The sequence below is a fragment of the Protopterus annectens genome, chromosome 1.part0 (genome assembly GCF_019279795.1).
Source record: "Protopterus annectens isolate FY-2018-M chromosome 1.part0, PAN1.0, whole genome shotgun sequence".
NCBI lineage: Eukaryota > Metazoa > Chordata > Ceratodontiformes > Protopteridae > Protopterus > Protopterus annectens.
In genome coordinates this window covers 1,760,188,637-1,760,215,850 of record NC_056725.1, presented here as the reverse complement: position 1 = coordinate 1,760,215,850, position 27,214 = coordinate 1,760,188,637, and the positions used below count along the sequence as shown (strand labels likewise).

General features: G+C 40.9%; 2 protein-coding genes across 4 annotated transcripts in view; one reads left to right on the top strand and one right to left on the bottom strand.

Moving 5' to 3' along the window:
* Positions 1-27,214, top strand: part of MBOAT1 (membrane bound O-acyltransferase domain containing 1) — a 1,680,446-nt gene that overhangs the window by 1,090,439 nt on the left and 562,793 nt on the right. The window lies entirely within an intron of this gene.
* LOC122799819 (probable arginine--tRNA ligase, mitochondrial) overlaps positions 1-27,214 on the bottom strand; it is a 461,760-nt gene that overhangs the window by 242,342 nt on the left and 192,204 nt on the right. Inside the window, exon 5 of the mRNA XM_044069138.1 lies at positions 984-1,079. Coding sequence (XP_043925073.1) covers positions 984-1,079 — 96 coding nt within the window. The remainder of the gene's footprint in view (positions 1-983; positions 1,080-27,214) is intronic.

Below are 27,214 nucleotides of genomic sequence, written 5' to 3'. Positions count from 1 at the left end.
GTGTACACTTTTTAAATCCTGACTGTTTATGCTCTTTATGTTCTTTAGACATAATGGCAGAAGCAATATAGGCAATTGAAAGAAACAACCAACACACTCACTCAACAAGAGAGGAACTAGATCCTCTAACTTAAACAGATCTAGCCCTAACTCTCACAACACACAAAGGGAGGTTTTACTAGGTTCTCTAACTTAAACTAACCTAGTGTAAAGGAAACTGGATTAGACTAGTACTTCTAAGTAAAACAGTTTAGTCTAAAAGCACACACTCACGGGAATCACACACAAAAGGCAAACAGACCCAAGAATTTTATAGCAGTAATAAGTCAAATCCAGTAAAAAGTCAAGTCCAGTTAATATGACACAAATCAGTATCAGTCAACAAATAAATCAGTATCACAATAAGGCTATCAGCAATAAGAAAAGCACTTCACACGAAGCTAAAAACTCCTAACAAGTAGTAATAATAAGAACTAAATCACTTAGCCATGGCCAACCAAAAGAAGCTTCCGACTGAAGACACGGAAAACGAGATCTGGGGAATGTGCGCATGCACCATGGGATACCTATTACCCACGAGCCACTCAGAAGTTTTCAGGCTTTCTAAGCGGCCGAGGTTTTGTGAAAAGGTATTATAAAAGCTTGTCAGCTGAATGACTCCAGAAAATGCTTTTTTCATTCAAAAAAGCATTATAAATGTTTACTTCACTGAAATCAAAGAATGCAGATTGCAGAGGTTGTAAGTGCATGACAAGGACTGCAAATGTGCATCAAAACTCATCTGTTTTCCAACCATTGGCCAGCTCTACCTGAACCATCCCCTTCCTGTAGCACAGCAGGACCTTGTGTGATCTTATTAAGTCTGTATTATACTCGGTTGCCACACCATTTAAATAAAGGACACTGTTTAACATGCAGATATTTACATTCACCAGTCTTTGACAACAAAAGGTAGTTCTTAATTTAGTAATTATTTAACATACCTCAGAAAGTGCTGTAGTACAGAGACTGCTTGTGGCTCCTGTAAACACTGCGGACTAAAATAGTTCTGATCTCCTGGGCCAAACATCCGCTCCAAACTGCAAGATAAAAACATACATGATGACTGTTTGTAAACAAGGTAAACACCAAACACAGATGCATGTGCATAGATACAAACACACACCACCCAAATATCGTTGAGGCCCATTCTCTCTAAATATTACTTTAAATTTGAAGATTCAACTATGTAAAGCAGCAGGTGGCTGTTGATCTTAAAAATGTGAACTCTATTTACTTTAGATGACTGATCCAGCAATTACTAATGAAGACTGGCTAATGGAAGAAGAAATAATTTGCCAAAGTCTGCACTGCTTGCCTGGTGACAGCCAGTCACCACAGCTTGTGTGTGTCATGACAGGGTGGGCAATATCAGGGAATACCATATCATCCAGGGACACAGAGTGAGAGGACTTCTCTGCACTTGGGGAGTACAGTATTTCCTGACAGTTCTCCCCCTTCGAAGTATTAATTTTATGCAGTCAGAACATCACTCACAAAACAGCTTAAATGGTTCACAAGCACTGTTCATAGGTTCATAGGTATATAGTAGGTTAGCAACCACTGGGACCTTTATAAGCCTAGCCATGCAACCCAAATATATCCCACAAGTTATTGTGGCTTAGAGGTTATTTAAGGAGTTTATGTTAGCTAGGGTATGATTTAATGGTTGCTTCTGTTAATCAGGGGCACAGGTGTTAGACCAGGGGTGAATTTCTGATTTCCCATTTATTAGTCTAGGTTGAGCTTGAATAGGATTAGGGAAGGCTCTGCTTCACATGGATGGGGAGCCTATTCCACAGAATAGGGATTCTCTGCAATGCACACTGTTCCTCCAACATGTCTAATTTATGTCGCAAAAAAGTTTAAATCTTGACATGTAGAAGTACTGGCGCTGTTCTTTTTGTGGTCATGCAAAGGTCCATCAGAGTAGGATCCAAGGATGCCTTGTATGCTAGGCATAAATTGTCTATCAGCAGTCTGTAGGAAACAGAGTATAGACAGGACTTTGAGGAGATCTGCTTAGAACATTGTGTTTACACCTTGCATTCTTTTTGTGAGGAAACTATGTGGACATTTCAGTTGTTGAATGTGCCTAGTCAGGAACTTACTGAAGGGAGCATTATATTCAATGAAGGGTCTGATGAGGGCTGAGTACAATGGCACAATGACTTCCCTGGACCTAGATGCTATACCCTTACAGATAAGTTGAGTGACACAGAATGATTTTCTTACCACCTTAGACACATGTTGGTTGAAAGTCAGGTTACTATCTACATGCCCCCAAATCACTGACTACTGTGTCTACTTTTAGGGGTGTTTTATTAACTCAGTCACTCTGGAGCATCTCAGAAAGAGCTGCCTGCTCAATTCCACCATAGGAACAACATTGCAGCCTGAGCTCATTTTCAGAAAATCCATTTCTAATATCATACAGAAAACAAATGTTCATAACTCTAACTATAAGAGCTAGACTAAAAATGTAAATGCGAAAGTTGTTCAGCAGACACTGACCTTTCCAACAGTGTAAATGTTGATAGTGCGTATCAAAGTCATTATTAAATATCTGGCAAGGAATGCTGATATTGTGCATATTTTTTACCTTTTTGGCAAAGCACAATATCTTGGTCAATGTACCGTGCAGACCCATACAATTTGTATTTAATGTGTTTGTATGAATGTCAGCTTTAAAATGATACTTTAACCATTACTGTGTGATGCTCCTTTATGGAGATATTCACAGAAATATGATTAATATATTTCTCATAATTGATAAATAAACAAAGCATAATATCTCATCACCTGTAACAGACAAAGGCTACATATCAGTGTAGAAGTTATGCATCTCAATGTCAGCTTCAAGATGATGCATCATTTGTATCATCACCATGCTCCCTCGCAAAGATATGGGCATAATAATGAGAAGTATTGGAAATGTATAATTTTCATAATACTACAAGACTAAACAAACTGTGATATCTGTACATGTGTACAGACACAGTTCTTTTACCATGTTGTAAGGAGTAATACTGTTTTCAAAATGAAGTATGACTTGGCATACTGACATGCTCCCTTGCAAATTTATTTACCAAAATATGAAAAAAAAATCATAATTTCCATAACCTATGTCCGAAACAAACTGATATCTGTACATGTGTACAACATACAAACCCAGTTCTTTTACCATGTTGTTAGGAATAACATTGTCTTCAAGATGAGGTATTACATGGCACACTGACATGTTCCCTTGCAAAGTTATTTACCAAAATATGAAAAAAAATTCCATAACCTAAGTCCGAAGCAAACTTTGATATTTGTATAGGTGCACAACATACAGGCACAATTCTTTTACCATACTGGAACTATGAATACTGTCTTCAAAATGAGCATTTCTTAGCACATTCAGATGTTCCCTTGCAAACTTATTTACCCAAATATGAAAAAAATCATACTTTCCATAATCTAAATCCAAAACAAACTTTGATATCTGTACATTTGTACAACATAAGTCCAAAACTAACTGATATCTCTACATGTGTACAGCATTCACACTCAAGTTGTTTTACCATGTAGACAGATATCATTGTAGATTACACATTCTTAGTGTAGCCAACATACTGCTGAATAGGTATATGTGAAGAGAAAAAAGAAGGTAAGGACCACCACTCCCACAAGATTGACCAGCCTCATATATAAAACCATGGAAAGACTTATCATGGAACTAATCAACAACATGAGTGCCGAGTGGTCTGTGTACTTCAGCACACCAATACTGAAATATAGCATAGATCCAAAACCACAAAAGAATGGCTTCAACAAAAGAAAATTTAAGTTTTGGAAGAGCCCAGACCAAAATCCAACATAAAAATCTAAGTGGTGACCTGAAGAGGGCTGTGCACAAGAGATGCTCTTGCAAATTTATGACCAGCAGATGTACATAAAGCACTCTGCCTAGTTTCCAGCTGGTGGGCTAATAGAACTCTTCACACAATCATGGATAAAACAAATGTTCAGAATGGAGGTACACTATGTCCTATGAAAATAATTAAAAAAATCATCAGCCAAAATATAATTTCTCTTGCTGCATACATGGTGTAACCTACATTCTGTATAATGTCAAAACAGGGAGCTGCCGAATACATCAGAATCTATATGCAGTCAAATCCATGGAAGTAGAATAGCATTTTGAGTGAATTTTGCAGTGAACTTATTAAAATCTCAAATTATGTTAACTGTTTAACTTGTTATTACTTTACTGTATTTGTTATATGTACATTTGCGTATGTTTATAATGAAAATAAAAATGTTTTTGGAAAAAAAGAAAAAAAGCATACTCATTCAAAGCTAGTTATTCTAGCAACATTCCAAGACAAATGGTGTGATTTGGAACCCCAACCCCCCCCCCCCAATATCTTTGGCTTGGAGGTTGAAAGGTATGTGCAGTCATCAGCAAAATTACAAAAATGGATGGGGGACATGTACCCTTCCTTTTTTCAAAATTTTATGTCACCCCAATTCAGATTTCAGTTAAAATGTTCTACTTCTGGAACTTTATAATTTTCTATACCTGTGTATTGTTAAGTTTTGAAAAAGTACTGTAGCTTCACCATTTCTATTGCAATTATTTCCCTCCAGTCTTTCTCTGTTATTGTTGCAGAAACACCAAGAATTAAAAAATTAAGAATCGTTCCATGTACGGTTAATTGTGTAAAAAAACACATGACAGCTACCCAAGAAATAATGAATAAAGACTTTAGAAAGCTAAAATAAGTTAGTTAATAAGCATAAATAAATGTGACATTACTGTTGTCAGTTATGACTCTTGTCACAACACAGTTTCACTGCTACTATCAGTCAATTATTTGTGTTTGAGAATGAAGTGTTCCTCTTGATAAATCAACTTGCTCTTTACTTGGCCATTTTTTATTTCTCCTGAGACCCTTTTGTGATGAATGCAGAAGGTGCCGTTGTCCTAAAGTGTAACAGTATATTGAGACGAAATAAACTCTGAGTTTGGGGATAAAATAAAGCATTCGCATACTGTTACAAATAATAAGCCTTAGACAAGCTTGTTAAAATGCTGTCAGCTCTTTACTTTTGTGTAATTCTTAATTCTTTTCACACTACTTCCATACTGATCCTGACAGAAAATCCTACATGACTAGAGAAAATCCTTACTTCTCTTCCTGTCAATATCCATGCAACCATAGTTAGCATTAAAAGATGTTGGTATATTATTTTGATGGGTGTGTGTTCCAAATTTCACAGCTGGTTCTCTCCACCTTGTAACAATTGGCTCTGGTCAACAATGTCATATAGGTTCATAAGTAGGTACTAGGCTATCGGCCCTAGGGCACATACAAGCCTAGCCAAAAAATGTACCCTGGCTTTCGCCACCCAAGAAAATTATTTTCCTGTGCCCCTGTCGAGCAGAGCCACAGAAGTGATCTGTTCTAGGAGAATGTTTTTTACTGTTACATTATGAACAGATAAACTCCATTTTCAGTATTTGAAATTCAGAGGATTACACTTATGATTTTCACAAAAAAAAAAATCTGGCTGGTGCTCCTAAAACTCAAGAGCCAATGAGGTCCCTGTCAATTCCAAGCTGACAAGCAAAAAAAAAAAAAAAAGAAATCTGCTTTTAAAATTGTATAAAGCCACTTGATAGATTTCTAGCAATCTGTTTGCTACAACTTATCACGACTCAAAAAGTGCTTTGTTGCTGCAGAAAATCAATGTAAAAAATTAAGTTCTGTACCAGCATGACAAAACCGTACGTTTGCCAAATTAGGTAGCATGCACTCACAATGATTGCAGACACCATTTATGGAAGCTTGAAAGTCTTCTGAATTCGGAAAACTACCAAAATATCTTGTTAAAGTAATTCTTTCTGTCCAACCAGTCTACCGCAGTTTGTGCTTAGATAGTATGAAATGTAAAAAAAATCTGTGAGGTGTCCAACAGCATGTATAAGTAATCAGACTGCAGATGTGAAGATAGGAAAGTGTATGGCCCCATAAACTAATTTTGCTGCGTCTTGCAAGCTGAGAACCACAATGTATGGAAAGCCTGCTCAACACCATATTCACAGGTTCCGCTGAAAGAATCTCCAGTCCCAGCATTACAAAACACCTGCACTCAAACAGACATACAAAACACCCTCCCAAAAAGAACAGCGTTGTAAGTTTATTTATAATTGTCACATAAAGTACTTTGCCAGTGCAGTAGTTAGAATTGATTCAGTAATGTGGCTGACAGGTTACACATTATTATAGAAACCCCACAATACCTTTTACAGTCACTCTATTAATTGTCCTACCATTACCACAGACATAGTAGCACATAAAGTAGTACACCTACTCTGAAACAAAGGGGACCAACTATAAAAGTAAACATTTTACAGTATTGAGGTTTCTCATATGGGATACCTTACCATTAAAAAAAGAAGCAGTTCTTGGGCCAGTCAGAGCAAGCAGAGGAAAGCAGAATTCAAATGGGAACTCCAACCGCCAAATCAGTTCTCAACGATCTTTGTGCAATCGGTGAGTGCACAAGTAAAATAGAGGGATCCAGCAGCAGGTAAAATCTCCAAATATCAGCAAAAAGAAGGAAATACCTGCTGCTGGACCCTCTATTTATTGAGAGAAAACAAAAGAAAATAAAGCTCGGGGTGGAGGTGTTACGCAAGTGGTGGCTTGGATTGCAGGAATCCGATTGGCTGCCACCACTTGCTTTAGCAAACACTTTCAAAGGAGATTTTTTTAGGAAAAGTTTAATGTGACCACCATTGAAAAACACGCTGAATTGTAACTGTTTTAGTTAAATAACAAGTTCAGTTACGATTTCAGCGTGTTCTACACTCAGCTGATATACAAACTGACATTATAGTTTCAAGCGCCTGTGGAAGGGACTTGGGGGGGGGGGGGTAACAGTTTGCATTTCCTATCGTCTTATAGTGCACTCGGATGTAAGCACAGACAGTAGTTGGGGGTAATAAGTTAAAGAAAGTGTTTCTCTGGCTGGCCAACTTCCAAAAATGTACTATTATGCATTTCTTGTCAAAAAAACAAATAAAAGTAGCAGGAACACCACGGTCATAAAAACATGGAATTTTAATGTAAAAGAAGATAAGTGCTTTCACGTTTCCCAACAAACGCTTCATCAGATCTAAAAAAGTACAGTTTTGTACCTACCATAAATGTAGATGTTCGAGTGTAGACACTGCTGCAGTCATTACACTTGGGTTATCCTGCCGTCAGGCGGTTCCCCAGTAGGCCTGAGTTCCAAAGTCTTGGTCCAGCATCGGTTGCTGTCGCTTCTTCCCTGACATCAGTACACCAGGGGGATATAAGATGCAGCCGACGCCATTTTCTTCAGTTTTTCTTGCCCCAGATGTCAGGTGCCCCCAAGTAGGTAGGCCTTTCAAATTTCTAGTAAAATATATATAATAGAAAAGCAAACAACCAATTTTAATTACCAGCAAATACTCCCTTTAGGAAATTAGGGCAGAAGACCTAGGTACGTACCAGAAAGTAAGAGGGGAAGGAGGGAGGGTAACCTGGACTGCAGCATTGTCTACACTCGAACATCTACATTTATGGTAGGTACAAAACTGTACTATGTTCATCGTGTGACACTGCTGCAGTCATTACACTTGGGTGGAATCCCAAAGCTGAGGTAGGGAGGATGGATCTATAAGGCATTAGGGGTGGCTATAAGGCCCTGCAGCACAGCAGTGGCAAAGCCAGCTCTGGATTTGGAATATAAAGGCAAATGGTAATGTTTGGTGAAGGTATGTACAGAACTCCTTGTCGCTGCTTCTAAAATATCCTTGGTAGGCACTCCTCTGAGGTAGGCAGTTAAAAGTGGCTGTTGCCCTGGTGGAGTGAGATCTAATGCTGCTAGGTACAGGTTTCCCATGGTGGGTATAGCAAAAACTTATACAGTGAGCTATCCATTTTGAAACAGTCTGCTTTGAAATGACTTTTCCCTGTGCTCCTGCAGCATATGCTACCAATAATTGCTCAGATTTCCTGAAAGCTTTGGTTTTGTCCAAGTAGAAGTGTAACTGTCTGTGAATGTCCAAGGAATGTAGTAGTCTCTCCCCTTTATTCTGTGGTTTTGGATAAAAAGTTGGCAAGTGAATAGTTTGGTTTAGAGCCACACTTGATACTACCTTTGGCATAAACGTAGGGTTAGTTCTTAAGGACACCCTGTCCTTGTGGAAGATGAGGAAAGGTTCCACTGCCATTAGTGCCTGTAATTCTGAAACTCTTCTTGCTGATGTTATTGCCAGTAGCAGAGCCATCTTCCAAGAGATGTATTTTAATTCTGCTGTGTTAGCTGGCTCAAAAGGAGGTAAAGTTAATTTTTCCAAAACAAAGTTGAGGTCCCAAGTTGGTGTAGGTGCTCTACGGGGCGGTCTCATGTTTATAGCCCCTCTGAGGTACTGATTGAGCAAAGGATTTGAAAAAATTGGTGGATCCGTGTTGTAAATAGCAGAAATGGCTGAGGCATGAATCTTGATGGATGAGAAGGAGAGGGCCTTGTCCAGCATCTCAGTTAAGTATTGAAGTATCTGAGGAATGTTTGGGACAAGAGGGCAGAATCTCTTCCATTTATCCAAGTAGGCTTTCCTGGTGCTAGGTCTTCTGGCCTCCAGAATGACATCCATAACAGCTTTGTAGAGAGGCAATGCTTGCTTGGTTAAGGAATTTTCCATGCAGCTAGATTTAAGGTCTTTAGCTGGCTGTGAAGTATCTGATTGTTGTGTTGTGTCAACAGCTGTGGGATTTGAGGCAAAATCCAGGGTGGTTCTTGTGCTAAGTTCTTTAAGATTGGGTACCAGTGCTGGCGTGGCCAGTCTGGTGCAATCAGGATCATCTTTGACTCTTCCTGCCTGGCTTTTATGAGTACCTTTGGAAGGACAGGTAAAGGAGGGAAAGTGTATTCTTGTAGTTTTTTCCAGCTGAATGAGAGGGCATCCACTTTCCATGCTTGTGGATGGTAGCTCCTTGTGCAGAATATGTCTGTAGTGGGCAGTTCATTGGGGATGCACACAGATCTATGTCTGGTTTCCCCCATTTTTGTGCTATCATTCTGAATATTTGTGGACTCAATTGCCATTCGTGAGGATCCATGATGTTTCTGCTTTTGTCGTCTGCCAGTGTGTTTTTCTTGCCTGGCAGGAATTGTGCCTGCAGATGAACTTGGTAGTTTAAAGATGTGTTCCACAAGTTCATGGCTTGTCTGCAGAGGGGGTAGGAGTGTGTGCCCCCTTGCTTGTTTATGTACCACATAACTGTGGTGTTGTCTGTCTTTAGTAGCAGTTGTCCTGGATGTAGCATGTCCTTGAAAGATATAATTGCATTTTGTACAGTTAGCATCTCTTTCTGATTGACGTGGAGATGTCTTTGTTCTCTGGGCCACTCGCCCTGAATACATTTTCCTGCCATGTGTGCTCCCCAGGCGTAATCCGATGCATCTATTGTCAGTGTCTGCCTGGCTGTGGGTTGAGTAAAAGGCTGTCCCTTGTTGAGGTGACAAGCTTGAGCCCACTACTGAAACTCGTGTTGTAGGCAAGGAATTAGTGGTATAACTGTTTCCAAATTTTGACAGTGTCGAGACCATACACTCTTTAGGTACCATTGTAGTTTCCGCATATGCAGTCTGGCATATGGAATTAGTAGTATGCAAGATGCCATGTAGCCCAAGGCCTGCAGAATTTTTCTTGCAGGGAGTTGGGTCTTTGTTGCCATTAAATGAAAATACTGAGTCAGTTGTCCTTGCTTGTCTGGCATGAGATAAAGCCATCTGGGCCATTGTGTTTAAGTTGGCACCCAGGAATATTATCTGTTGTGAGGGCACTAGTTTTGATTTCTTTTCGTTTACTGTGTACCCCAGGCAACTTAACTTTTTTACGTACGCCAGATGTTTTAGAAGAATGTCCTTGCTCTCTGCTTGGATTAGGCAGTCGTCCAGGTATGGGTAAATTTGAATTCCTTTTTGCCTGCAAAATGCAATTACTGGTGTCAGGCACTTTGTGAAGACCCTGGGTGCAGTAGATAAGCCAAAGGGCAGTGCAGAGAACTGATAGTGCACTGAACCTGCTACAAATCTGAGGTATCTTCTGCAGTTTTGTCTGATAGGGACATGCAGGTATGCCTCTTTGAGGTCCAAAGTCACGAGCCAAGCTTTCTTGCCCAGCATGGGAAGAAGCTGCTGTAGTGTCAACATTTTGAATTTCGGAATATCCAGGTAAGTGTTCAGAGAAGAGAGGTCCAGAATGGGTCTCCAGACTTTGTCCTTTCTGGGAACCAGAAAGAGTCTTGAGTAAAATCCTTGCCCTTGCTCTTGTGGTGGTACCTTTTGAATAGCTCTCATGTCCATGAGTGCTGTAATTTGTTTCTGAGCCTCTGCCCATTTATTTGGTGGCAGATTTGGCATTCCTTTTAACCTTGAAGAGTGTTTTAGTGGAACCTGTAACCTTGAGATATGATGTTGAGAACCCATTTGTCTTTGGTGATGCAATGCCAGTTGTGATAGAAAAGAGCCAGTTTTCCTCCTAAGGGGGCTGCCAAGAGAGAGCTGTTTGGCAGCTGTAGTGGGAAGTCATTGAGACTTTTTTTTATAAGGTTGAGATCTGTCTTCCCCTTCTTTCTGGCCTGGAGTACCCCACTGTCGAGGTCTGTAAGGGCCGTGTCTCTGTCCTCTACCTCTTGGAAGTCTATATCTGTCCCTTTGAGGTCTGTCTGTGACTGGAAAGGACTGATTTTTTGTTGGCCAATTTCTGCTAAAACGAGGAGGTTGAACCTGTAAGAAATCTTTGACCGTTTGCATAGATTTTGCCTTATCTTCCATCTTTTTTAATACCTCTTCTGCCTTAACTTCAAACAACACATCCCACTGCAAAGGTGCATCCAGTAATATGGCCTTAACATGATCTAGTAGCGTATGTTCTTTTAACCAAGCATGCCTTCTAATGACAGAGCTTGTAACTGCTGCTCGACAGGAGGCCTCTAAGGAATCAAAACCACATTGCAAAGTATGTTTTCCCACTTGTTCAGCTGCATGCAATAAATCCTGCATTTCTTTCAAATTAGGAGGATCTGAATCTGGAAGCATCTTTTGTTTCAACTGAGACATTAAAAATTGCTGATATTTTAGCACGTGAAACTGGCAATTCAAGGCTCTCATAGCTAAAGTTGCAGATGTATAAATTTTCTTGCCCCATCTGTCTAATGCTCTGGAATCTCTGTCAGGGGGGACTGGGTTTTTAGCTGATGAGGCCTTAATCCCTTTGGGTCCCTGAGAAATAGTTTCAGGGTCAGCAACAGGGCTTTTGCATAGGAATTTGTGAGAGTCAGGGACTCTGTAATATCTATCTGGCTTAACTGGGGCTGGTGGTAAGGAGTCAGGGTTTAAGCTGGATGGCGGAATAGCAAGGGGTCTGTGTTGAGGCAATAAAAGGAAGTCTCTGAGCCTTTTCTTGGATTCTGAGTAATCCTGGCCTTCCCAGTGGAAAGGCTCCCTCATGGTATGTAAGGTCTCCCCAAAGGAGTAGTCCTCAGGCAGAGAGGTTGATGGAATTGATTTCTCAGCATCAGAATCCTCACAAGGGGGTAAGGTATACCCTAGGTCTGAGAATGAGTCAGAAGAAATGGACATCTGGTCTGAAGATTCATAGTCTGCATCTTGTCTGGGCCTTTTATCTGGAGGGGGTTGGGATCCTCTGATCATGGTGATTAGGTCTTTGGTCATTTTTAGCATTTGTTTCTTAGGCATGGAAGCCTGCCCTGGAGATTGCTGTGTCTGTCTCTTTGCTTTTAAGGGAGGCTTAGACTTAACAGAGGGTTTAATGGTTAACTGGGTAGGTCTGAAAACACCCTCTGAAGCTGTGGATTGTTCACCTACTTTGGTTCCCTCTGTAGGATTAAGTTCGGTAATCTGAATACCAAGAGCGTCCGAAGGCCCATCCAGCTCCACGTGGGAGTCGGAGGCGGTCTGTGGTTCTATTGAAGCGGTCGTCAGGGGCTGCGTAGGCGCCTCGCTGAAAACTGGAGAACCGGCGACCGGCCTAGAAGAGGCCTTGTCATCAGTCTTGGGCCTCTGATGCCTGTCCTTGTGCTTTTTATGAATTCCAGTCGTCGGTAGTTCCGACAGCATGGTGTAATTAAATTTTCTGCCAAAATAATGTCGGGCAAAATCAAACCAACGTTTAATAGTGCGCTTGTTAAACCTAGCACAAAACAGACAATCAGTGACATCGTGGTCTGGGCCTAGGCATGGAATACAGTAGGAGTGGAAATCCTTATGAGGTATTTCTTCCCACAAGAAATACAATTATTAACTTTTACTGACATCGGTCTGAGGCAAGAAAAAGTTTCCCCAATGGGGTACTTAGCTTTTTAGAAGACTTTGGTTCTGGATTCGGAATAAAAATCTCAGGAGTCGGCTGACCGGCACTGGCGAACTGCTTCTGCTTCGGGCACCACGCGGCAAGAAAGACTGAAGAAAATGGCGTCGGCTTCATCTTATATCCCCCTGGCGCACTGATGTCAGAGAAGAAGCGACAGCAACCGACTCCGGACCAAGACTTTGGAACTCAGGCTGACTGGGGAACCGACTGACGGCAGGATAACCCAAGTGTAATGACTGCAGCAGTGTCACACGATGAACATCATTAGTTCACAGTACAAATAAATAGCATCTAAAACAATCAAGCACAAGAATTAATATCCAGTCAAAGACAAAAGCATTATTGGATGCCTAGCAACTAATTAGTATTGCAAATCATGCTCCAGCAGAGCTAGTTTCAAAGATACAGAACAGTTTAAGCCTGGATAACAATTTGCTTGCAATTTTAAAATCCATGACAGCTCTACTTTTTCAGTATAATTCACAATGCCCCCCCATTCTCAAATATACATTGCAAGACCCTGAAAGAAAAAGAATGACCATCAAGCTCCATTATATGTTTTGCTAAAGCATTTTTCAGATCATTATTTCTTATATCATATAGGTGTCTTGTTACTCTTTGAGCATTCTATTAGTTTTGGCCACGTAAAAACTTGGACATTGGTTGCAGGTGGCTAAATAAACCACATTTCGTGTCCTGCAATCACTAAAGAAGTTTGGGGAGAACTTAAAAGTGAGTCTAGAGTGTTCAAAGGTCTGTACTCTAGTAATATACATGCAGATAAAACAGTTCCTGCAAGGGAATGTACCAAGACTCATAGATGGTATATGTTTAGTTCTATGGAGTTTGGCACATAATTGCCTTTTCAAATTCTTTGCATTCTTAATACGAAAGGTAGGACGACCACCTACCAAGGCTCTGGTCTTACCATCAAAAATTCAGAAATCCCACTTTTTATGTAGTATGTCACAGATAGGATACATGTCACTGGTATATTTAACACCAAATTTAAGATGATGTTGGTTATCGTTCCTGTGATCAGAGACCAACCTAGTATTGCGATCAACCACGTCTAGAAAAATAAAGTTTGTATCTATCAGCGCGCTTACCATCCTGCACCATTGTTCTCTGTTTCCACCAGACATTTGTCGGTACTTGCGTATTATCGCAACCACATTTCTGCGGCAGCTGCAAGTGTTTTTTAGAACACAAAGATGCAATTGATAGCAATATTATTGTTGTATACACAACAAAATTGGCAAGGTGAAGAATCGGGAACTAAGCTTGTTAGGAAAATGTTAAACGAGTATGCATTTTAGTTAAAGTTCTGCATTTGACTACATAACTAACACACAAAAAGGGAAAAGAAAGAGTAATTTGTTGTTTGGTTTAGCACTTTGGAAAGTAAGAACAGGCTTCCCAATAGTCGATCTTTCATGGTGAAATCATAAGAATGCATCCTTTTATAAAATCTCTTTGCCAAAAGCACAAAGAAAAAAAAATGAATCAATGTAAAATTACATCTGTCATTTTGAATTAGCTAAGTAGATGCATAGCTCTGTTATCAGTACTCCGTGCAGTTATGAGTTATTGGTTTTAGAAATGCAGGTTAGAACTGTAAACAAAACCTGTACTAAGAATATGTAATGTGTTTGTTGACATTTTCCCAAAAATTATATTGTGTCTGCCAATGACATTTTATCGGGTTTTTGGTTTGTTATACCTAACAAGCTTAGTTCCCGATTCGTCACCGTACTAATTACCTCAGCTAAAGAATGTTAATACAATCCATACTCCCATAAACATCTCACCAGAATTCCAACTCCCATTTTATACATTCCCATATACCTCTCTTGTATTTTGATTACTCACTGTGGTAATCTTTTATGGGTACTTGGGGTTAGTTTTCATTAGAAGAGCTTATACCAGCAAGAACTATCCCATCCCCTGAAATGGTTCATCCCATTAAAACAATAAATGTACTCTAATGGGTAAAGGACCGTACCCCATGAGGAGGGACGTTTTGCCTTTTTTTTCCTCTCCCTGTTTCACAAACAAAGTATAGCAAAAATTTCAGGAGTTTAGACACCCCTTCCCACTGCAGGATAAAGTACTTTCGGTATAACTTTAGAATTAACGGTGACTTCAAAATGTGGTTGAGATAATATGTAAGCACCCATTTGTCATACCCCCTTTGTAAAAAAAACATTCTGTCATATTATTCATGGCATCTAAAAACTCGATTCCTGTGTGCATAACCTAGACATCCTAATGTATTGTCCCTTCACTATGTTGGGGTAGGTATATCTTGGATGCATACTTTCATTAACTAACAAATTATTCTTCCAGCAGGTTTTCCGGTGTAATGAAGTGTTCAGGACACCCGCACTGTTAATTTCTAGATGCACGTCTAAGAAATTTAGGGCAAACCAAACTAAAAAACAAAAAATCAGTACTGTCATTCAATTACATGACAAATTGTTCCAAGTCCCTCTATGAACCACCACATAAAAAAAAAAAAGTCATCTACAAAACAACGGTAAAAAATAAGTTCACTTAAAAAAACATTCAGTTTTAAGACATGGCTTTGGCACGAGTCATTTGTTTGTGTTAGACCTACCTGTAAGATGGGGGGGGGGGTTCTTTAATTGCTCCTAGCTTGCAATCATTTATAAACTTGGTAAGTCAGAGGCCTTCATATGCCAAACAGGAGCAAACACAGCACAGAGCCCTTGGGGGACTCAACTGATGACTGGCCTCTTTGTGGAGGTGGCCACTCCAATCCTAACTTTCTGCGTCCTGTTTGTAAGCCAGCTGGCTGTCTAGAGTTACACAGGAGGTTATGCTTAATTCCGTGAGTTTGTTTACAATGCCTGAGCAGGGTTATTGTACCAAATACTTTAGCTAGGTAAGGTAGGCAGTATGTATCATTTTACCCTCATCCATTACCTCGGTGGCCTTCCTAAAGAGATCCACTAGGTTCAGTAGGCATTACTTGCCTTTGATGAAACCAAACTGGGTTGGGTCCAGTGTCTGAAGGTTTCCTATGTCATTGTTCATTGTTTCCAAAATAAGTTTTTCAATGGCATTGCATAGGACACTAGTTTGACTAATGGGTCTGTAGTTCCCAGGATCTGCTGATTGTCAGATGCTGAGCGAGGTATGATTGCTGCAGACTTCCATTTGTGTGGCATGAGGTCTGTGTGGAGACTACAGTTGAATAGTGACATCAGTGGCCGAATAGGTCATATTTCAGGCTATTTAGAAGGCATTCTGGGATATTATCAGGACCCATCGAAGCTGTATTCTTTTTACCTTGGACAGCACATCAAAGATCTACACTCTACTGATAGTTGGAGAGAGTATGTTAGATGTTTTTCCTGAGGGTGGCTGAGGGTGATGCAGCTGGAGCTGAATTTGTCAGCCCGAAGATTTACTGTATCTCCTGGTTCCATGCACATAGCTCCATTTACCAAGAGTTTGGCAAACTGTTGTATGCTGCTTTTGAGATTTCAGACATCATTAAAGAAATCATCATGGCTGTCTTTGGCCTAGGACACTATCTTTACCTCACAATTGGCTTTGTTGGACTAAATTAGTCCTCTTAGTTGTCTATTCAGTTTGATGAGAGAGTTTTTATCTTTTTTGGTGTTACACTTTCTAATTATAGCTAGGATTTATTTTCTTTTGTTGCACAGCAAGTTTAATTTTGGTTTCCACCAAACCACCAGGGTGGTTTGTTTTTTGAGTTAGTTTTAGGCTTACTTCTGGTAGGCACAACAAAGCTCTATGCAGTCACAAACACTGATTGTACAGAACTTTTGTGAATAATTCCACATAGGCTGCTGTGCTACCTGGGTCTGGAGAGGCTTGAAATTTAAACAGGTTATCTCCCAATAAGAGGTTGTTTAACTTGGAGTACTTTCTAACTGCCACAGTTTTGATTCTTATTTCAAAGGAAACCGCTTTTTTGGTCTGCCCTTACTGGAGAGGACGTGTGTGCGCATGTGCGTGTAGTGTTCTCTCATACTTCAGTTGTTGTCTCTTTCGGCTTATCCCGGTTAGGGGTCGCCACAGCGGAACTCCGGTTCGTTAATGTTTGGTGGTGGATTTTTACATGCCGAGTTACCAGCCATGACGCACAACCTTCAACGAAGGTATGCTCATTCACGCATGCCTCCACATAGAAGACGCTCTAGCTGAGAATCGAACGGGACAACGTCTTGCTGTGAGGTGACAACGCTACCGCAGCACCACTACCGCGGGTACATACTTCAGTACCAGGTCTAATATGTTTGTACCTCTAGCAGGCATATGCACTAAATGGTTCAAAATGTTTGTGTTTACAGTCTAGGAATCTCTGCACATGCAAATTTGGGATCGTGCGGGATTCCCACTTTATACAGGGATAATTAAAGTCCCCAATGAGTATAGTATTAGGTTGAATACTGAGCGTCTCCAATAGGTCTGAGTATGACTTACAGGTTTCATGGGACATATAGGATGACCTATAGCTTGCTAGGATATGGTATGGGACTTTATCTATGTTAATGTGGACATGGAGATACTCCACTGCGTCATCCTGTTTAACCAACCTAGAGGTAGACTTGCTATTGAAAAAGTGAGACACCTCCACCTTTAGTCCCTGACTGTACAGTTCCTGGTCTAAATGAGCGGGAGGCAATGAAGCCTTGCACTGCTGGGGCATGCTCTGCGTCTTTAAACCATGTCTCAGTTACTGCACAGATGTCTGCAATCTTCAAGGTAAGCAGAGCTCAGAGGGAGTGCAGCTTCTTGTTTAGACTCCTGTTTTCAGCAGTAATACCTTTAGATCTCCTTGGGTAAATTTTGCTATTTTGGAAGGTTTGTCAGTTTGTCATTGCCTAAAAAAAAAGCTCTATGGGGGAGGACAATGTTTTAGCCAATATTCAAAAGCCTAGAGGGGACACGTACAGACCATTTTCAGCAAAGCAATGTGGTTTGTTAACCATATACTACCACACTAAAGAAAATTGTATCCCCCTAGAATGACAACAAAAACTGAGCCGGTTATTAAAGTCAGTCATCTTCTGTTCTTATTATGGCATCATCCTTGGTGAAGGTAGAATGCTGCTCAATACCAGGCAAATACCAACCTGTGACACACAGTCTGAGAGCTCCATAATGTCTCTCTTCATCTAGTCTATGGAGGTATATCTCAGGTCTGAGAGCTCCATAATGCCTCTCTTCATATAGTTTATGGAGATATAGCTCAGGTCTGAGAGCTCCATAATGCCTCTCTTCATATAGTTTATGGAGGTATATCTCAGGTCTGAGAGCTCCATAATTCCTCTTTTCATATAGTCTATGGAGGTATATCTCAGGTCTGAGAGCTCCATAATGCCTCTCTTCATATAGTCTATGGAGGTATATCTCAGGTCATTTACATCTACATGGGCTGCGACTGAAACATACTGGTACCTGTGGTACCTATGATACAACCTGTGGTGCCTATGATACAATGATTTGAGTGCATGCTCAGCTTGGCAGATCCTGGTCCTGATACGCAATTGACCATTATTTTCTCCTTGTTCAGTCAGGTGGATGGAGTATCAGTATGTCATACAATTACGTCCTGTATGACAAGAGTTCTGAGTAATGCATTGGTTTGCCTTATGGGATTGGTAGTTAAGGTTTCACTGGGTGTGGCTATATGTGCACTGTTAGGTGTTGTTTCTGTGGAGTGATTTTGGATTTACTGAGGATAATTTTTGCAGGTGGAATGTCTGGGAGGTTTTTGGGGTTTGGGAAGATTACATTTAAATGTCTCAGCTTAAATAGTTCTCTGTGTGGGGTGCATACTATGTGTGGTGGTTGTAGCAATGGTACCTCTGACAACCATATTGTTATTAGGTAAACTTGTATCTTCCTTTTGTCTAGACTCATCAGAAGCTTTCGACAGTGTCTCTCATAAAAAACGCCCACTACAACTGTCCACAATGGGTATCTCACAACCTGCTCTCCAGTGGTTTAATCATTATTTGTCAGAATGCTACCAGGTAGTTAAATGGAATTCTACCCTTTTCCCTTACATACCCATCATCACAGGTGTTCCACAAGGCTCTATCCATGGTTCTTCTTATTTAATGTCTTTATAAACCATCTTCACACTTCTATACAACAAGCATCCCTTGTACAATATGCAGATGATTCCACCATTCTTTTCCTCTCACCCAATCTAGAAAATTTAGAAAAGATCGCACAACATGCCTTTAACACTATTGAAAACTGTCTTTGTAACCACAAACTCCTCCTTAATCCAAAGAAAACTAAACTCATTTTACTTTTCCCCAAAAGCGTTTACCTATGAGAAAAATAACATTAAGAATACAACCTTGTACAATACTCCAATTGAAGTAGTGACCCATACAAACTGCTGGAGGTTACATCATTATATAACAAGCAAAGTACAATAAAGCACCATTAAGGCATACAACACAGCTACAGTATGATACTGCAAAAGGTCTAAACACAGTCATCTAAAGAAGTCCCAAGGATTAATCCATACTGCTACAATGATCAGTGAACAAAACTGTAAGGCCAGAAAGTCCCAGCAAAAAGCCTTTAAGTAGAATAACAAACCACAAATGCCAACATTGATTCAGAATACTAATGGCACCAAAAAGCAGCCTTCATCATCCTTAACCCACATCTCCATTTAAAATTGTGACTGCAATTATTTCAGTAACTTGGAAGGAGCTAGTGTTCACTGAATGAAGAGTGCAAACTGGCCCTCATCCAGCAGCAATAAGCCACAAGTTCCTGCAATGTAAAGATCTGAAAAACAAAACACAGAGATTTCAAGAAGAAAAAACAAGGGTATAATAGCGCTTAACAGTTTGGCAGCCATCTGTCGCCAATTTGCAAGTGCAACTATGAAATGTCTGTATTATTAAAATGATGGATTATATGTCTGCCCATGTCTGCCAAAGCAAAGAAAGACCACAAGGTCTTCAGGGCCAGACATACTGTCTTCAGCTCCAACTGGATGATGTGGAGCGCTCACTATTTTTGGGGGGGAAGGAGGCAACCACATTCCCTACACAATTTTTGAGAGCCAATGTGAACTTACATAAAGCAAAGCTTCTGCCTTCAGAATCTGTAACAGGTTCAGTTGCAGAAAAGAAAAGCCAACTAGAAAGTTGGTGGGACATGTCCAGCATCCCAAGTCCGACCAAGAAGAGTTTAATGTAAGAATCAGGTCCTTGAGTATGTGGGAGTCCTGAAACTACCAATATCCAAGTCCACAGCAGCACCTGCATCCTCAGGCATGCAAATGGCTCCATGAAGATTCTGTCAGACATCGAGCTCAGGTAACATTGACTCTGTACCCTGCAAATCATCCTTATCCAGTCAACCAAGGCCATGACTCCCTGGGCCCTATTGAAGGGCAGGAATGACAATGAAAAGTGACTAACTGACAATAAAAGCTCTCCTCTAAGCAAAAATCAGATAGGACTTCTTCCAAAATTACTGGGATAACAGCCATGGAATCATTCACAATATAAGTGCTTTGAAGGTGGTCTAAACAAGAGCAGTGGAAGTCATCCATCAAGGAAAAGGAAAAACACCAGGAACTTCCACTCTAGCAAGGTTTCAACCACCATAGCCAATACCTTGGTGAAGACTCTGGCTTCTGAGGAAAGCCCACAAGGCAATACTTTGTTACTGGAAGTAATGACTACATGGGGTGAACTGGATGAATGCCTTATAGGGACACTACAGGATTTCTAAAATCAGTTTCTTGCTACAGAATTTTGTTTACATTTTAGTGGCGTGTAAGTCACATGTTCATACAGAGGCAGGGTTTTCAAAAAGCTCGTTAGCTACTGCATGTCAGATTACACAAACTTCAGTGGGGCGGGCTGTTATATGTGGTGCTAAGAGTTTACAATTTGTCCTTTTCTTATCTTTCTACTCCCAACCATGGGCTATTAGATTAATTGATTAACTGTTTTTCACTCAACCAGAGATGCTTATTTAGTCAAAACTACTACTGCTGCAGCAGTGAAATTATATCTACTTTAGTATGTGCTTGCTTTTTGTAAATCTGTGTGGAATGATTATCCCGGCCTAAGCAATTGTATTTTCTTTTTTTTTCATGCTTGCTGCTACATGCTTTTTTTTCTCCTTCACTGGTAATTATTTTTCATGCGGTCAGTATTAATGTTGGTTATTAATGGTTGGTAGATATACTTATCTAGACGGCCCAGAGTGCCATCCACCCCCAATTTCTCACTCCAGATCCATACATTTAATCCCACTGCTCTCTAACCAGGTTTTAATGACATCACAAACCTGATTAAAGACACAGCTACTTATCAGGACTCTTTCCACACATTCATCCACCCCATACCATCCTAACAGTATTACCTGCTTAAAACCATCTTGCTCATTTTATAACCGTATCGAGCGCTTATCTAGAGCCACCCCCCCAAAATACAGCTGTTCAACACAACAGAATTAGCCATCACCCACTACTGCAAGGAGTCTTAATATCCCTTCCAGCTACCTCTCAGGCAGGATTTGCCCATCCTGATTATTCCAACATTCAGGAAAGTTTAAACTAAGAGAAGACATTAACAGGGCAAGGAAGTACTGGCTTATGTCCAACTGCTATTAGGTATGCCAGTAGAGGTAGTTTCTCCCAAACCCTGCTTTTACTTTACTGCTAAACAATACATTAAATGCACTGTTTCTGCTGCATCTCATAATAGGTTGCCCTGACTTCAGATGAGCAGCTGTCCCCTACAACTATTCTCCCTAGTCACCCTCGAGACATACTGCATTTCACCATTTTTCTCCCTAAAACTAAACAGCTCTGTAGAAACACTGCAAGCAGCAACTCTGTGACTTGCTTGATAAAAACAACCCATACAATAAAAAATATTTAACATTACATCTTGATTACACTGCTGATGAATAACCATTTTTGTACATTACCATAGCTCAGGACCCAACTCTTATCTGGGAACTAGCCGAGCTATAAGTGGCTTCACTACAATCCCTACCTACACCCATATTGTTAATTTATTGACCAAAGCATATCAACTGACCCACCCCATCCCCATATCATAAATTCTATTGGCAAAAAAATACCCATACCAGTCAATATAGCCAAGCAATTAAAACCTAATCATTAATAGTTATGTACTCATCATAACTACGCATCTGTGTTGTCCATTTTTATTCTTCCTCAATGAATAGATTACAGAACCAATCCTCAGACCCACCTAGCTGCATACTTTAGACTTCAGATTCAACTCTTAAGTTCCTACCTCTAGCCATAATGCCCTAGTCCATTCTCATTACCTCAGATCGAGTTTGCTGCCATAAAATCTCCATAAACTGGATAAAGAAAGGGATAGCTCAAAGAATAGGGCTCAGTCCCGGAACTATAAGTTCCAATAATTAGTCCAACGGGTTCCTCCATAAGATTTTAGAAAGGGGGGTGGATGACAGGCAGTTGAGGAAGAATGACAATGGACAACACAGATGCGTAGTTATGGTGAGTACATAACTTTTAAATCTGATGTTGTCCTTTTCATTCTTCCTCAGCAAATGGGACAGAGTCCCCAGCTATGTTAATCTTGGGTGGCCCTCATGGAAGGATATTCCGGAGAACTGCTGAGTCAAAGGCAGCTCTGCTTCTGGATATTGGACCCAGTTTGTAAAGGGTAACAAAAGTATGAGCATTGGACCATGTGGCTGCTGCACAAGTATCACCAATAGAAGTTCTTGACCAAAAGGCAGAAGAAGTAAGTGGCCATGCATCTGGTTGAGTTGGCTTTAGGCAGTCTTGGTAAGGACATACCTTGTTGAGAACAGATCCAAGAAATACAATCAGTTATCCATTCAGCCAATGTAACTTTAGACACTAAATAACCTAATCAGTTTGATAAAAAAAGATACAAATAGCTGATCTGATTTTCTAATTTGTTTAATTCTGTGCAACTAGAACCGTAACTGCCTGTGCACATTCAAAACACGTAGAATGCATTCTCCTTTGTTTGAAATATTTGGAAAGAAAGCCAGTAAAAGAAAGAATGTTAGATTCTAAGGCCACGTTAGATAAAAAGGAAGGATCTGTTCTTAAATATACTGTGTCTTTATGGAAAATAATGTAGAGGGGGTCTCTGATGTAAGAGCCTGGAGTTCAGAAATTCTTTTTGCAGAAGTGATGTCTACTAAAAGGACTGTTTTCTGTGTAAAGAATTTTAAATCACTTTTTGCTGAAGTTTCAAAGGGTTTCTGAGTCAAACCTTGTAGCACCACAGTCAGAGCCCAGGGAGGTGAAAGGTCCTTCATAGCAGGTTTAAGGAGAAAAGTGACTTTCAGAAAAGCTTTACATAACTTAGAAGAGGACAAAAGGTATTTTTTATCTCCTATATGAAAATTTGAAATAGCTGCCAATTGTAGTTTAATCATAGAAAAACTAGCTCCTCCTTTGAAAATTATAGCCAGGAAATCAACAGCAGTGGAAAAAGGGTCAGCATTATTTCTTAATACCCACAAAGAAAATCTTTTCCACTTACTCTTGTAAACCTTTTTGGTGGAGTCTTTTTTGTGAGTATAATAGAATGGTACATACTGGGGATAAAAGCCTGGGCGGGTTATTACTGGAACTGGAAAAACCATGTAGTCAGTTTGAGGGCTGAGATATTGGGATGATTCATCCTTGAGGGGTGTGACAGGAGATCTAGAGTTGGGTCAAAGGAAGGGAAGCACACCTGCAGAGACCATTAGGGGGCAATAAGTATGACTGAGCTACTCAACCAGGTTGTTTTCTGTAGGAATTTGGGGATCAGGGCAAAATACCTGCTGCAATTGTTGTGGGGGGATGCAAAGAAGTTTCAGCAAGGTTGGAGCCAGTGATGGAAAATTTCCTCAGCCACTAATTGTTTGAGAGAACACTCGTGAGGCATCAGAATGGACCAACTTAGTTTGTCCACTAGTACGTTGGAGTTCCCAGGAATGTGCGTTGCAACTAGAAAGCAATTGGTGGAGATCTCCCCCATTGCCACACTCTAATAGCCTGTCTGCAGACAGGGTAAGACTGGGTCCCCCCTTGTTTGTTTATGTACCAAACTACAGACATGTTGTCGGTCTGAACTGCAATAGCTCCTAGAGGAAGAGCTTCTTGGAATGCCTGCAACACTAAAAGAACTGCTCTCATCTCCAGGACATTGACATGCGAATTGGTCTCTTAGGGGGACCACATGCCTTGGACTGCCCTTCCCAAGTAATGCCCCCCCACTCCAATTTGGAGGTATTCATAGTCACTGTGGCCAACAGGGTGGTAGAACAAAGGATAAAATGTTGTTCGACTGGATCCACCAATGGATATGGTGTTTGCAAATTGGTATAAGCTTGACTGTAAAAGATAGGGATTGTCAAAGAATACACCATTGAACAGCTAGAGTCCATTGAAGAACATGCATATAGTATCATGCTAAAGGAAGGAGTATTATTGCTGCTGTCATAGACCCCAGCAATTGAAAAACAAATCTGGCTGGAGGAGACAGATGGGAAAGAATCTGGTGGACCTGAGATCTGATTGTGTCTATGCGGCAAGTTGGTAAGGATGCAATTTGCATTGTTGTGTTCAGATGTGCACCAATAAACTCCAGGTTCTGTACTGGTGTCAGATTTGATTTGGTGTAATTGACTGTTATTCCCAGTGAGTGACAAACTTGGAGCAAATATTCCCCAAATTGTTGAAGATGATGCATGGAGGGGGCAGTGAGGAGCCAGCTGTCTAGCTATGGAAACACTCGGAATCCTTTGAGCCTCAAGACAACTGTTACCACTGCTATACATTTGGTGAATACCATGGGAGCTGAGGCAAGTCCAAAGGGCAGGGCTCTGAATTGGCAGTGACTGGTTCCCAGCTGACAGCATAAGTGCCGTTGGGGGTGCCTGTCTATTTTGATGTGATATTATGCATCCTGAGGATCTATGGAGCACATCCAATCATCCTTGTGAAGGAAAGGCAAAATGGACTGCACTGTGACCATTCAGAACTTTTGACTTTTTCATGTACTGATTTAGTATGCTCAGATCTCAAATTGGTCTCAGGTGAGTAAGTTCCAAATCCTATTTGGTCTGGTGGGACCTCTTGGACGACTCTTTGGTCTAGCAGCTTTTAAATTTCTTGAGCTGCTGCCTTCCTCTGACTGGGTGGAACATTGGGAAGCTTTTTTCTTTTGTACATAGGGGTTGGAAAAATGGTATGGAGTAGCCTCTGGGTATTATTTTTAGCACCCGGGAATCTTTTGTTATAGTAGCCCAGGCATCTGAGTGCAAAGATGATCATCCCTTAACTGCCTCCGGAGGTGGACAGTTTGGCAGAACTTCAGGAGCAATGAAAGGGTCTGTCTGGGATGGAATCACAGAAACCCTGATCTTGCGAGCCTCCTCTGCCTCTGGGGTAACATCTACCATTACAGCTGCCTCTGGAGGAGTTGTCCCACGTGGATCTTGAAAATGTCCCTGAGATTTCTGGAACCACATCTTCTTAACACCTCTCTGATTTCTAGAGAAGGTTCATTGAGGGGTAGAAAATCGATTCCCAAGGCAGACAGGGTCATTCCTTGTTCACTGGGCGTAAGCAATTCTTTGCTAGATGGACCAAATAAAGATGTTCCATCAAAGGCAGCACTGATTAAAGATGTCTTGAAATGCTCCACAAAGTCACATAGCAGCATCCAGGCATGTCTCCTTACAGCAATGCCTGAACCAGCAGCCTGTGAGGACCCTTCAGCTGCATGAGAGATCAACCTCATGGATGTGTTGGAAATTGACAAAAAGAGTGATGAGCGGAGAAGATGATCTTTGAAATCCTCTGAAGACATGGACTCCAAGAGAATTTGATAGTTCTTTGGTCAAATCCCTCTGTAGTCTTGTGAATTATGCCAGGTAATTAAGAGTCTTCAAGGTGAATGTTGCTAAGGCAAAAACTCGCTTTCCAAATCTGTCCAGCACTCTATACTCTGGCAGATGGACAGACGGAGCTCTGTTCCAGTGGATACCACCACCATAGCATCTACTGGGACTTGTTTGTCCAATGGGGCCTATCTTTACGGGAAGGTAGGAATTTGTCAGATCATCTCAGTACAGGCTCAATGGAATCCAGCTCCTTCCATGACCAGTTAGAAACTAAATCAGTGAGCTCTTCTGCCGGAGGGGGGTAACCCAAGACAAAAATGGGCTACAGCCAAAAGCCTCCAAAAATACTGATTCCTCTGGAGAGGGATTAATAGAAGACCAAACATCTTTCTGTCTAAGGACCTCTAATATGTCTCCAAAGGAGACATAATCCAGTGGTAATCTGGGGGAACCCTTCTCCTTCCTCAAAATTAGTATCCTCAGTAAGAGATTCCAATGGAAAATCTATGCGACTCCTTTTGCATGTTCTCGTCCGATGGATCTCCTCTGGAGATGTTCAGGGGAGGTATCAGAAAAGTGGGGGAGAGTTCCTCTACAGGAACTGACTAGAACCTAGCTGGAACCGGCTGTCCCTGTGAAATAGGTCTGATGGATTCAGAGCTCAAAACTGAAGAAGAAACAGGAAGTGGATCTGAGAAATGAGAGACTGGATCTCTAGAGAAAAAAAAAAGCTGGAGAAGCCATGGCCACCCGCAACAGAGCAGAGGCTTCCAGTACAGAAAGCTCATGACTAACCGGATCCATGCCTGGAAAAAGGGACCGGACCAGAGCTGTCCAGCACCGAGGGGCTGGGATAGATCTAATAACATCAGCATTGATCCCGGCCTCACAGATATGATGCCACCAGTTCAGCTCTGAGATCTGTTCCGATCTGATGGAATAGGAACAAAACTGATCAGAGATACTGTCAGTGTCAAGGAAGTGATTCTCTTCAAATCTGACTCAGGACCTCTCATAGCTGTCAGATCCTGGGGCTAAAAAACAAAAAGACAGATAGGAAAAGGAGACGGTACTGTGTGAGACGTGGTTAGAAGACTCACAGATCCAATAGTGGATGGAGCAGAAATGACCCCCATCTGGATCTGAGCTCTGAGGAACTCTTGCATCATCCTGTTCATGTCCACTTCTGACGGACTTCTGGAGGATATGGTAGACTGCGGCCCAGAGTGCTTTCTTGTTTGTAAGAAAGATGAATGGATCCTAGGGGAGACTGGATCCAAAATGAATACTGGGTATGAGCTCTCAGAGTATGTGAAGTACTGGGTTTCAAGCTGCAAGGCAAGTCATGATCAGATCTGAGGCCTTGGGATCCAAAGATTTTGGATCTAAGGAGTATACCTTCGGGTCCAAGGATGTTTGATCTGAAATCTTTGCACCTTATGGACATGTTTCCAATGAAGTCCTGGGGACTTTGACGGGGACTGCTTCCTACGTTATGAAGGAGCTTTTGAGATTTTACTGGGGGGGGGGTTGAGCCACTATAGAAGAAACTGTAGAAGCTGGAATAAGACCCTTCAATTTAAGTTTAATGCATCAGTCAGCTAAAGCTCTAGTGTTAAAGGCAGCACATACACAGCAATTAGTGTTTAAATGAGCTACTCCAGGGCAATACACAAATTCATTTTGGGCATTTGAGTTGGGTATTTTACGCTGACAAGAAGTGCATTTTTTAAATCCTGTTGGCTTGTCAGCCATGACAGTTGAAGACAGGAAATTAAATAAATAAGACATTTTTTTGATTTATGAAGACAAGAAATTACTAGCAAT